This window comes from Siniperca chuatsi, linkage group LG11 (assembly GCF_020085105.1).
Source record: "Siniperca chuatsi isolate FFG_IHB_CAS linkage group LG11, ASM2008510v1, whole genome shotgun sequence".
Taxonomy (NCBI): domain Eukaryota; kingdom Metazoa; phylum Chordata; class Actinopteri; order Centrarchiformes; family Sinipercidae; genus Siniperca; species Siniperca chuatsi.
In genome coordinates this window covers 2,649,486-2,662,521 of record NC_058052.1, presented here as the reverse complement: position 1 = coordinate 2,662,521, position 13,036 = coordinate 2,649,486, and the positions used below count along the sequence as shown (strand labels likewise).

The 13,036-nt window shown below is 41.2% G+C and overlaps 1 protein-coding gene across 5 annotated transcripts in view; it reads right to left on the bottom strand.

Annotated features, from left to right (window-relative positions):
• The window catches only part of shtn1 (shootin 1), a 50,501-nt gene extending 37,859 nt beyond the window's left edge, over positions 1–12,642 (bottom strand). Inside the window, exons 1-4 of one of the 5 annotated variants that reach the window (XM_044214205.1) lie at positions 12,492–12,539; positions 11,812–11,854; positions 5,531–5,583; positions 3,911–3,971 (exon numbers count right to left, since the gene is read on the bottom strand). In XM_044214205.1, coding sequence (XP_044070140.1) covers positions 3,911–3,971; positions 5,531–5,583; positions 11,812–11,833 — 136 coding nt within the window. In that variant the 5' untranslated portion in view covers positions 11,834–11,854; positions 12,492–12,539. Of the gene's footprint in view, positions 95–3,910; positions 3,972–5,530; positions 5,584–6,591; positions 6,630–11,811; positions 11,855–12,491 lie in introns of those variants that run through there. The other 4 variants (XM_044214204.1, XM_044214206.1, XM_044214208.1 and 1 more) reach the window with 4 other exon arrangements.
• Between the last annotated feature and the right edge of the window lie 394 nt (positions 12,643–13,036).

Genomic DNA, 13,036 nt, shown 5'->3' with positions numbered 1-13,036 from the left:
CATGGCTTGATTGCTGTCAGAGAGAGCCCAGAGGATTTGTTCATGTTGTCCCAGAAGAATCTTCTGGCTGGTTAGCGCTTGATGGAACGGAGTTACTTCTGGGTTGGTGTCTGCTGGGTCTATGTTGGCCAGATCGTTCTGTTGTAGTACCCGATCTAAGGACCCAAAAGCAGAACACAGCAAGGTGGAGAACTGGATTGTACTTTACTACTGGATTATTGGATTTAGTCTTTATTATAATACGGCAAACAATCATTGGTCGATGAGCGCTCCTCCAGAGCGGGCGAATCAGGTGTTGTCTGCTTGGGGCCAGTAGTTAAGATTGCCGACACAGTCTGTGGAGAGCAGACTGGGCTCAGAGGGCAGAGGCGGTGAGCAGGGTTTCTGAATATGGCTCGTGTAGCAAGGCAGGTAGAACAGAAAAGCAGCTGGCTCATGTAGTGTGGTAGGCAGAACAGGAAAGCAGCTTTGCAAAGATCAGAGAGGACACGGTGGCTGCGATCACGGGCAGGGAATGGCTTGGAGTACGGAGACGGTCTGCCGCTGGTTGTAAAGTAGAGCCAGGTAGATATACCGTGGAGACTGATTGGATGATGAACGTCAGGTGTACCAGTGATCAGCAGCAGGAGGGAGAACCAGGTGCCCCGCCCTGGTCAGTACGCACACACACACATACACACACAGCAATGAACAGAGGACTGACAAGGAACACGGGGACAGGAGAGCACACTAGAGCACACAAGGATAGGGAGAGAGATGTGGCTAACTATGACAAAAAGAGGCTAAAAAGCTTCATAGGGCAGAGCTGGTGATAATTCTCTGTGGACTCATGAGTGACACCTTTCACATTACACACAGTCATTTGATCCATTGTTGATATGAAAAATATTGATTAGTGCAGCTTTAACTAAACCTAGGTAGTTGAAAAAAATCTGGTAAATTCCAAATCACAAATGATAACACAAATAATGTTGTTTAAGCTGCAATCACACCTCAATACAAAAAGAACGCCCCTAAAGAATGCCCTACCACTTATTTAATTAAACATTGTGGTTGAGCGATGAAGAAATTAAGCATTAGTGCCATTGCTGTGGGCAATTCCTTCCCTGGGGGACACCTAATTAAGATGATGAACGCCAGCGCCGAGCCATATCCACGTTCCTCTGGTGCCCTCCACATCAGTCATTCAATAGCACTTAGCTGCCAGTTTCGTCCTCTGCCTCTTCTCCGTTTCTCCCTGCCTGTCTCCATAATGCCGTGGCCACACTAAGCAACCTATGAAAGGACGCCTTGAACTAAATGACATGTTAATTATAATTACTGGTAGCCATGGTAAATAAACAGCGGTGGAAGTGTTGAAAGTGTATGAGCACGAGTCGACGGGGGCTCTGACACGTCAGAATTGGCAGTCTTAATTGTAAGTTTCGTCCTCCCCATCATCATCACTCAATCTTTTTTCTCCCCTCTTTTTTTGTGTCTGTCTTTTTTCATCCTCCTCTCAGGAAAGACAGTGATTACCCCTGGGCCGACGTGCTGCATAATGGTATCAGCGCCGCCAACGGAGCAGTGAATTAAATTGTATCTGCAGCCGCTGTGAAGCCTTGATGAGGGGGGCAGATGCCTTTGTGGTGTTATCATTATAACACAATGGTCATGTTGTCATCAACCTTGCCATCGGCAATTGAAAAGGCATGATTGTGTGTTGGGGGCTTTTTCTCCCGTCCTCCCACTACCCCCCCACCACCAACCCTGCCGCCCCATCCCCAGCCGTTTCGTTGTGAATAGGAGCAATTTTCTAAGAGCTATGAAATCACGTAATAGGTCCTAATATGCAGCTGCTTGGCACAGTGAGGCAGCCTCTATTAACGCGGAAGTCAAACACAATATGTGTTTTGGCTGGAGAATCGCTGAATACAGGCCAGATTTATTCAGATGAAAAAAACTGTCACAGTTACAAAGACAAACTATTTGCTCTATCTTTTGACATGTGGTGCCCTATTTCAAATTCTGTCTTCACTAAAATGGTCATAGCAAAGCATTCAACCTGTAAGGAAAATCATTTTGGAAAATTGAATGGTGGGCCAAAACATTTGAAACATATTTGTAGTGTTTGGAAACAGATTTGTGATGAAAGCTGGAGCAGCGACAATGCTATTCCAATGCCATTATCTGTGTCCTGGTTCACATATTTGTACAGCTGTGATTATTTTCAAAACAGCATAAGTTTATTACAACAGAAGACATGTTCTCTTATTAATGCATATGTTGTCACAACATATGTTGGGCTTGTCAGTACTCCAGTGATTTATTATTGCAGTTTCATAAAGTTGGGAGACTTGAGACAGATTTTTAAAAAAAGGGTCAAAATAGAAGCAGTGGCAGAGTCCAAGATATCCTGACTGACAAAAACCCTGGATCCTACACCCCTAATACAACTCAATGGCATTTTTGTTACACTGTTACAGCCAGGTATACATCCTCATCTTTCAAACTTCATGCCCCCATGATTTCAATTAAAAATGTGACTCTAAGTCCAGGCCAAGATACTAAACATATGTAAGTAATATCACAGAGCCTGAGAAAACATTATACAAAAATTATACAACTGTTTTTACAGACTGAGTAGTACTCCCTGTGGCTAGGTGTAGTGCCCCTTTAAACAATACTGTGGGAAAATGTGTAGACTTCATCAAATAAACTGCTACACTGTATTATTTACTTTGCAATATCTGGTTTTCAGGCATTTGCTCTGAGTCACCTTAGATGAATTTGTAAACTTGTAAAAGGTTTTAAATTGTGACACAAATACATCTGATGTACAAATGTGGATGAGCCTGCTTGTGGATACAGTGAGATAGTTACTCACCATCTAGGGATATCTAGAGGTAGATAAATAGATTATAGATAGTGAATGCCATGGTCCTCTATGTATGAAATCATGGCCACTGACACTTTGATTATCACATCTTGAACTCACTCTTTGCTATTCAAGTTTGACGCTTAGCTAATTTGTAAAAAATTATAGTTCTATGGCTCTTGGTTGAGTGGATGCATTGTGAGAACTGGATATTGTCTTCCAAGATGGTGCCCAATTAAAATGTTGCTCATCCCATGCATAAAATAAAAAAGTTTATTTTTTTACATCCTGGTTCTTCCACATTGTGCTGCCCACTGCACATGTGCATTAGATGTTTTATATATATATATATATCTTTTGCAATCTATGGAGAGAATGATTTCAGAGCTGCAGGGGATTTTTTGTTGCAGTACTGCGATTGGCCACTAGAAAATGCCAGCAATGCTGATTCTGACACTTTTGAAGGAACTTGTGTTATTTACATAATCAATGCATAACCTAGATGTGTTTATTTTAATCAAAGCAAACATATTAATTGCATAACCTATGTGTGTTATTTATAATGATCAGAAAGTAAATATACTCAAGCACATGAACAGAGAAGAAAAAGGTCATCCTATACTGCAGATGCTAGAGGGCATATGTAACCAAGGTTGTTATTGAAAGAAAGAGAGCATCTCCGTACTAGGAGTCGGTATCGGAATGTAGGGGAAAGTTTCGGCAGACAGGTAAGTCACTTAGCAACAGTTGTATAACACACGATCAATGTCTAAATTTCACCGATCATAAAGTTCTGTGTCTGATTGATTGAATTATAGATCAACCAGAAACATTCCAGCCCATCAGGAGGAGCTTAGTATGAGAGGTTTAAAAATTGATGCCTGGAGAAATGTTTTTGTTCCGCATTCTGAATCCAGACCCTTCGTATTCCAGGCGACACCACACTGAATCCATTTATATGAATACATCTATGAGTTAAGTTTGTTTGCAGAATAAAAACATTTCTGCCTTAATCTCACTTTGTATGTATTGACCCAGGAAAGATAAACTTACCTTGCTGGAACTCATTGAGCTTCTTGATGGCCTCGTCTCGCTCCTCTTTCAGCCTCTTGCACTTATGTAAGAGAGACATACAGAGCAGCAGGACCACTGCTGTTTTAATCAACCTTCAACCTGTTTTCCTGCGCAACAGAACAGCTCAGAGACTGCCTGGAAAATCAGTTTGTAATGAAAATGTATTAAAAGGTATCGAAAGATAAATTACATATAGCGCTGAAGAGCAGGTGAGGAAATATAATTACTGATATAACTACCCTGATTTTTCCATATATTATACACTGAGAGAACACAAGAACCCTCTGTTCAATTTCAAATACATTTTTAAAAAGCCCAAAGGCTTTATTTGGCTGTAGTCACATTCCAAACAAACCAGTCTGGAGAACAGTACAAACATTTTTCTGCATGTCAAACCATTCATTTGTGTAATGAGCATCACTTTTAATAATACCCTTTAATAGCCACCACATGAGTTTTCCTCTCTCCATGTCATCACTTCTTATTAGGGTCGCAGGTGGTACGAACATTGACGGTTATCATACCATGTACATTTGCTTATCTATGGTATTGAAGTCTACCATATCTGTGTTCTATTTTAAGTTTATCAGAATCAGAATCAGAAATACTTTATTGATCCCCGAGGGGAAACTCTTTGTTTATATCAAGTTTCATGTCTGTCAGGACATAATATTTTGTGAAATGATAATAAAGCATGTGTTCAACCAAAAAAACCCTTCTGTTTTCATTGTAACTGATAATAATAATAATAATAATAATAATAATAATAATAATTGTGGTATACCGTACACCGTGAAACTGGGATATTTTCTGAGACGGTTATCGTACCGTGAAAATCTCGTACTATTGCAACCCTACTCTCCACTCACACACATTAATCATTATTTGGTAAAACTTTTCTTCATCTGTTCTACTCACAGTTTATCCAGCTCATACAATGGAATTCAATGGATTCAATAGAAGTAGTTTTATGAGATAACATTATTTTCCAAAAACATAACAGATAACCGTTACACACATTATTCGTTGGCTGTTTTCTGATCTGCCACCACTATGGTTAGGATTAGGTTTAGGCACAAAACAGCTTGGTCAGTTTAAGCAAAGATCATGGTCATGGTTAAACAAAACCAAAACTGACTATTGGTAATTGGTAGATGGACTGCACTTATATGCGCTTTTCTACCTTAATGGACAAGGCACTTTACATTTGGCCTCTCATTCACCCATTCACACACTCACACACCGATGGCGACGGAGCTGCCATGAACGGCGCTGGCCTGCCCATCAGAAGCAAGTTAGTGTAAACATCGGTTGTTTTTTCCATTTGAATAAACAATAAATGCTGTTATTTTTCCTGTGAACAGTGTCTTTCCCAAACAGTACCTAGACAAAAAACACATCATAAGCTACTACTACAATAACAACTAGTTCTACTTTTGCTGCCTCTGCTGCTACTTCAATTAATACAATTACTACTACTGCTAGGCCAACTACTACTTTTACTGTAGCAGATGGTCAAAACAGAACCAGGTATCAACTCTATATATTGTCAGCCATATAATATGTACCTGTCTAACCCTAACTGATATTAACACTTACCTCCATGGTTGCTATCTCATGCTTCCTTTGCAGGCCCTCATACTCCTGTAGAGCTGTAGGGAGCAAAGTATGCCAGTAAGCCATCTTCATCAGTAAATCACAATAAAGCAAGTGTCAACTCACATCATTCTGTTTAAAAAAAGTCAACAAATGGGAACTTCTACAGCATGTGATAACTTCTCATTCAGTGACTAGTGCAGCTTGTGTCCTGTGTCACCTGACTATTATAGCACTGGATGTTGTACATAGTAACACTCTGATTGTCTGAATATTTGCCTAGGGTGTAACTATAATAGTAAGGGGAACTGCCTTCTGGCTGGCCACTGCCAAGATAACCCGTGTTAAGTAAAGCTAGCAGCCAAAAACATAAAAAATACTTGTTTTTCTACGAAAATATTGATTTTTTTTAACATACTATAACTGTATCTTATAGACATATAGGTACAGCTTTACCTGTTTTCTACTATAACAGGGTTTCTACTGTAACAGTCATCTGTTTGTTCTAGCAAATATGACCCCTAGAAGAACCCTCCAACACAATACACACTGCTAAGAGAAGACAAATTTAGACGGGGTGATGTTAAATTGTCATAATGCATACTGTATAATGTAGTTAGGACAGACATCTGTAAAGAGGTAAGTTATTTTACCCATGGAACAACATGTGTTAATCAATAATTAAATTCAACCTCTACTTGCTCCTCGTGACATTCAGGAATTACAAAACAGGAAACTAACAAAGCATCTTTGGGAAACATGTATTTGACATGTACTTTGATTTTTTAGTTTGGCTTCTGTCATTTTATGCAGTTCAAGTGTTAATTTTTCTGATAAGTTTGGTTCTAATTAGTCATTTGATGCTACAGAAAGGGGGTTTCATGTCATGATTGACAGTTGAGGCCGGCTCGCGATTGAGTCGGCCGGGTGTAAGGGTGGGACCTCGATACCGCGATTATAACGATTTGTCCAATCATCATAAACCTTGAGAGATATCTTCAGTCCGTGCCAAAGCATTGTGAGCTCGACCTTTAGGGGGTGCCACAAATGCCAAAAAACTGTACCTCAAATTCTGGACTCACGGGAGATATCCCCCGCCATCTCCTGAAAATACACACAGAGTTTCGTTTAAATGAAGGGGGGACAAATGGCGGAACTTCGAGTGCGCAATTATTGAAATGCTGCAGGCTTTGTGATGACGGAACAAGTGTGTTATTGATCTCACTCCTTCTTTCAAACAGAAAGCAAGCTGAAGTGACTTTGCTCACTTTAATTTTTGGCCGATTGAGCTGCTTCCTTCCATTGAGTGAAAAAAGGTTTGAACCCGCCCATTCCTGCTGCGGCTTTATTTTAGTTCATAATCTGTCTTAGTATATTTTGCATTTTATATAAGGAATAAATCAACAACCTGAAATCTTGACTGAAATACATTTTTACATCAGAATTTTAGCTACATGTCAAATCAGCCAAGTAGCAGCACTTGTACTTCTTGAGTACATTTCTGTATAGTTGTCATTCTTTTCTAAAATATCAAAATACTAGTAATGGAAACATGAATAAGTATTGAAAGAAAAAAACTACTTATAAGAATTTAACTGTATAGAGCCTTAAAGGTGTGGTAAGCGATTCTAATCCAATACACTTTTTGTCAAATTCAGCGAATATCTCCTCACGGTCCAATAGCTGTTCATTCAGTGTGAACGCTGAAAAAAAATCTGGTGTTTCAGAATCAGAATCAGAATCAGAAATACTTTATTGATCCCCGAAGGGAAACTCTTTGTTACAGCAGCTCACCTTTACGTCAGTGCACACAGGAAAGTACTAGCACAAAATATAATACAATACACTATAATACAGGTCAGAAAATAAATTAAGTACCAGATGGGTATAAGTATAAAATAAAATAAGTGTGAAGTACAAAGTGGGTTTACCGGTTGATAATGATAATACGGTATAATAATACAATGTAATAACATAGTTGGAAAAAGTAAGATGACAAGACGGAGTTACGGCAACAGGCAGCATGCACATTGGCGCATGCGCACTCTATGTACACAGCCCTGGCTATTTGTTTTTCCTTGCCACTGTCGCCAAGTGAAAAGGAAAAACAAATAGTTACAAAAATACAGAGACATTTCCACAGTTCCAAGACAATAAGCCATTGTTTAGGTAGAGTAAATGTAATAGCTAATAGTGACATCTGTGTCTGCCCTCAGTCCCTTCTCTCAGCGCTCTCCAACAAGAAAAAGCTAAAGCTACACCAAGGGTTATCCGTGTTTGTCCTCGCTGTTGATCGCTTTCTTGTTTTTACTGTAATCCTTCCTCTGAACACCGAGTTTCTTTTTTATCCGGAGCATCAGAAACTTTTCTTGGACGCTTCTTAGGTTTTACTCCTAGTTGCTGTAGTACTCCATCTACGGTTGTTCCAGAGCCATGTAGAGAGAGTTGCGTCAACTTCGTTCAATTTCAATTCAAGTGGCTTTATTGGCATGACTGCATACAATACAACGTTGCCAAAGCATATTAACACAAACTATGAAATCATCTTCTTCTTCTTTTCCTTTCGGCTGTTTCCTATCAGGGGTCGCCACAGAGAATCATGTGCCTCCATCTAACCCTGTCCTCTGCATCCTCTTCACTCACACCAATTAACTTCATGTCCTCTCTCACTACATCCATAAATCTCCTCTTTGGTCTTCCTCTAGACCTCCTGCCTGGCAGCTCCAACCTCAGCATCCTTCTACCAATATATTCACAGTCTCTCCTCTGAACATGTCCAAACCACCTCAATCTGGCCTCTCTGACTTTATCTCCGAAACGTCTAACATGAGCTGTCCCTCTGATGTACTCATTCCTGATCCTGTCCATCCTCGTCTCTCCCAAAGAGAACCGCAACATCTTAAGCTCTGCTACCTCCAGCTCTGCCTCTTGTCTTTTCTTCAGTGCCACTGTCTCTAAGCTGTACAACATCGCTGGTCTCACCACCGTCTTCAACACCTTTCCTTTCATTCTTGCTGATACTCTTTTATCACACAACACACCTGACACTTTTCTCCACCCGTTCCAACCTGCTTGCACTCGCCTCTTCACCTCTTTCCCACAGTCTCCATTGCTCTGACCCTAAGTACTTAAAGTCCTGCACCTTCTTCACCTCTGCTCCCTGTAACCTCACCGTTCCACCTGGGTCCCTCTCATTGACACACATGTATTCTGTCTTACTGCAGCTAAGCTTCATTCCTCTGTTTTCCAGAGCAGACCTCCATCTCTCTAGATTTTCCTCCACCTGCTCCCTGCTCTCACTACAAATCACAATGTCATCCGCAAACATCACAGTCCATGGAGATTCCTGTCTAACCTCATCTGTCAGCCTGTCCATCACCAGAGCAAACAAGAAGGGGCTCAGAGCCGATCCTTGATGCAAACCCACCTCCACCTTGAACTCCTCTGTCACACCTACAGCACACCTCACCACAGTCTTACAGCTCTCATACATGTCCTGCACCACTCTAACATACTTCTCTGCCACTCCAGACTTCCTCATACAATATCACAGCTCCTCTCTCGGCTCCCTGTCATACGCTTTCTCTAAATCTACGAAGACACAATGCAACTCCCTTTGACCTTCTCTGTACTTCTCCATCAGCATCCTCAGAGCAAATACTGCATCTGTTGTACTCTTTCTAGGCATGAAACCATATTGCTGCTCACAAATGCTCACCTCTGCCCTTAGCCTAGCTTCCACTACTCTTTCCCACAACTTCATTGTATGGCTCATCAGCTTTATTCCTCTGTAGTTGCCACAGCTCTGCACATCTCCCTTGTTCTTAAAAATTGGCACCAGTACACTTCTCCTCCATTCCTCGGGCATCCTCTCACTCTCCAAGATCTTGTTAAACAAACTAGTCAGAAACTCTACTGCCACATCTCCTATGCAATCATAATAAACAAAATAAACTATAAACAATGCTCAATAATAAATTTTCTCTCTAATGGACCTTTTTTTTTTACAGCAATGGCGGATTGTGGAGCTCTCTACATGGCTCTGGGATGCTCTCCGCTTCCGCTCTGGCAAACCAAACCAAATCAAATTAAATCTAATCAAAATCACATCAAACCAATCATTGCTGGTTGGAGTAAATCGCATCATGTGCCAGCGCGGGAATGTGGCCATAGACACCATGTTTTAAAAAATCCTATACTGCGAAATACAGAGAGATTTACCTGGTGGTGATAGGCTTAACCAGCATTGTGTGAACTCGCTTGGCAAGGGCTCGAATGCAACGGACGTTCATTTATATGTAAAAGTCCCGCACTCTAGCTTTAAATGTGATTTTTGAACTGGAAACTAAATTATATGACTGTACTGTGATGAAACTCATCAGTGATGGTGTTAATATAAAATTTATGAAAATCTGCATTTCATGGGTTGAAAATGGCTCAACAGGCCAGCTACTGTTTAAGATCACCCTGAACCTTGCAAGGCCGATACAGAGTCAACTGTTTGGTACTAATTTAGGTCATGACATTTATAATAAAAAAAGAGTGTTAACGCCCTCTAATCAGAGGAGGCTGGCCCACCTCCCCCTGTCTTTGAGTGGGAGTCTGTGAAAGAGCGCTCATTTTCAAATATATGCAGATCGAGATGCATCATTCACGTTTACACTAGTTTTTGCTAACCCTCTACTTAGTATTTTTCAATTTTGGCACAGTGGTTCGGACTTGTGCTCTTGACAGCTGTAGAAGCACCACTGGACTGCATTATTTCCCTAGAAAGAACGTTAGCTCAGCTACTTTTCCAAAGGGCCAGGAATGTGCTTCTGACTGTCAAAGCTCCAGTGCGTTTCCAGTGTGGATACGGAGAGTCTGACAGCAGCTACTCATGGCTGGTAAGCTGTCAGTCGCTCACTCTGGTCGGTGTCTCCCTTCCTCCCGCGGCACACATGAGGCCACGCCCCTTACAGTGCTTGTCCTGTGTAGTCCTCTGCTGCATTTTTTAAATACGCTGGGATGGAGGGAGCTAGCAGAATTAGGGGGTGCAGTTACAGTCAAGGTACTATATTTATATTGGACATTAAGGGCTACTGTATAGTGATATCATAAAAGGCATGGTGCTTTCAAATTGCTCTGCAGTGTGTCATAATAGGCTATGACCTGCCACTGTCATGTGTCTGTTTGTCATTCTGTGGTATAATGTTAAGCGAGGCTGGATTACCAACTGGGCATAAAATAGTAATATGCACTACTAAGGCATGATATCAACTGACATGATAGCGCCCTTGAGGTGGGTCTGACTCAAACGGCAACCTCCGGGGCTGAAAAATTAAGCCAACGCGGAAGTGCCAAAACCTGCAGTTCCTCGAATGGCCACTTGAGGCTGGCTCCAAAAGCGAGTCAATCTCCATTAAACCCCATGTTAAAATGCCCTATGTTAAAATAATTCGGCCCGCCTCAGCTCCACCTCTTTGCCCATTTTTGGATTAGCCAGAGTCAGGGACTGCCAAGATGGCGACAGCTGGAGCCACCGGAGTCGCCCACTTTGAGCTTCACAACGCATCTTCAGAAACCTATGGGTGACGTCACGGACACTACGTCCATTTTTCTGCAGCATGCACTCACCTTGCAGGAGCAAGCAGATTCAAAGAAAAAGTTTGTAAAGCATTTTTGAAACTGAAAATTGCGGTTAATTTGAAGGAATTTGGAAAAAAATGTTGGAAAACTACTGTTAATCTGAGATAATAAACAGGTTAATCAGTGATGACAGACAGACTGTCTATATATGTTTATTTCTGGTCTAATAATGCCTATATGATTATCATGCAGGCTATAGGTCGTCTGTCAACACTGGTGGGAGGATAGTAAAGGTTAATTATATGTCATAAACACTAAATCTCCTTACAAATCATTACAATTACGGATAGAATTCCACTTTTTCGCTCTGCAAGATCTTTCGAGGCACATGCAGTGGCCACTTTCAGCGCATTGGCAGAGTAGAGCAGTAGCAGAAGTCAGAACCCACAACATAAAGATAAACGAATGACACACGGCGTTACAGCACGTTTGTGTATTTGGCTGTGTTGTGCATGATTTCTAAATGCTGTTCATGTGTTGTCAAGTTAATGAAGATGCTTTCTTAATTTGCTTGCATTTTGTTTATTTGCATGTGTTTTACTTATGTTGCAGTGTGTTTGCCCCGGTGAGCCACAGCAGCCTATGGTCTGACTTTATTACTGTGATTGTGCTTACATGAAGCATGTTTTAAATTCATTTGTATTTAATCAAATTACCACGCAGCAAACCACAGGCCATACCAGCACAGGAATACTGCACCTACAGCACAGAGGGGGAGAAGAAAAGGGGGTTTAGGGAGACCAGCAGCTCACTTTCGCTCTTGGGCCCACCCAGTTTAACCCGCCCTGGGTGTAAGGAGTCAAAGCTAAGTCCTCCTACTGTACATGGACTTTGGCCATGAAAACAAAAAACCCTTGAAGTTGAAAGAAGGCTTGTGAGCGAACAGATTCAGCTGAAGTTAGCAAACTTCCATCATGAGTTAAAGACAGCAGTCTGTGTTTCAGTCAAAGTGAAGTGAAAGTTCTCCCCAACATGAAGAAAGGTGATTTCACATATAAGACTACCCATTATCCTCCAACAGAGCACCTTTTTTTATCCCAATACCACCTCACCCCAACGGACGTCAAAAGCTGATCTTTTACGGACATAAAAACTGCTTTGCCTATTTATCAAAATGCCCTTCAAAGCAAGTGCTCCACGAGCTGTGTTGTTTTACCACTTAGCAACTAAACTACCCCATGTTTAATTTGTTTATAAGTTAGCGCCAATTTCTTTCAAGGAAAGCGCCAGGGTCCGTAGCAGATATCGGTGTTGTATGGTGTGACCCAGCGAAAACTCCCAACAGCACATTTATGCCAATGCGTATAAAACATTTGACGGCTCAGAACAAACTTACCCTGGTTTGACAGGTCTTTAATGGCACTCATTTCATCCAGCTCTTCTGCAGCCATAGCTGACTCTTTAACCAAAGTCCAACAGGAAGTGCTTCATCGCGACACCCACCTGGAAGGTAGAGTCCCTCGCGGACAAGCACACAGTACAGCACAATCACCAGATATTAAGTCAGCCCTGCTTATTTTGTAACACTGCTGAAAGTATTGCGATTCATTCCAAAGTACATAGCACGGTAGTTAAATGGTAATAAATACTTTGGTACAAGGGAAAGTCATAAGAGGCTATTAGCAAAGTATTATCATTTGTGCATATGTTTTGTAAAGCTGCTACAGCTAGGTGCCACAAAACAAACCTACACTATATTTTGTTGTTCCCATTGATATGCCACAGCACAACAGTGCTGCACCATGTAGGCCTACACACATGCTTCTAATGTTTCATATAGCCCAAAACATAGTCATGTGCATAATCAATTATATCAATATGTGTATAATACAAAACAGCCATTCCCTTGGACATATTCAGCAGACTGTAATTTTGTGACTA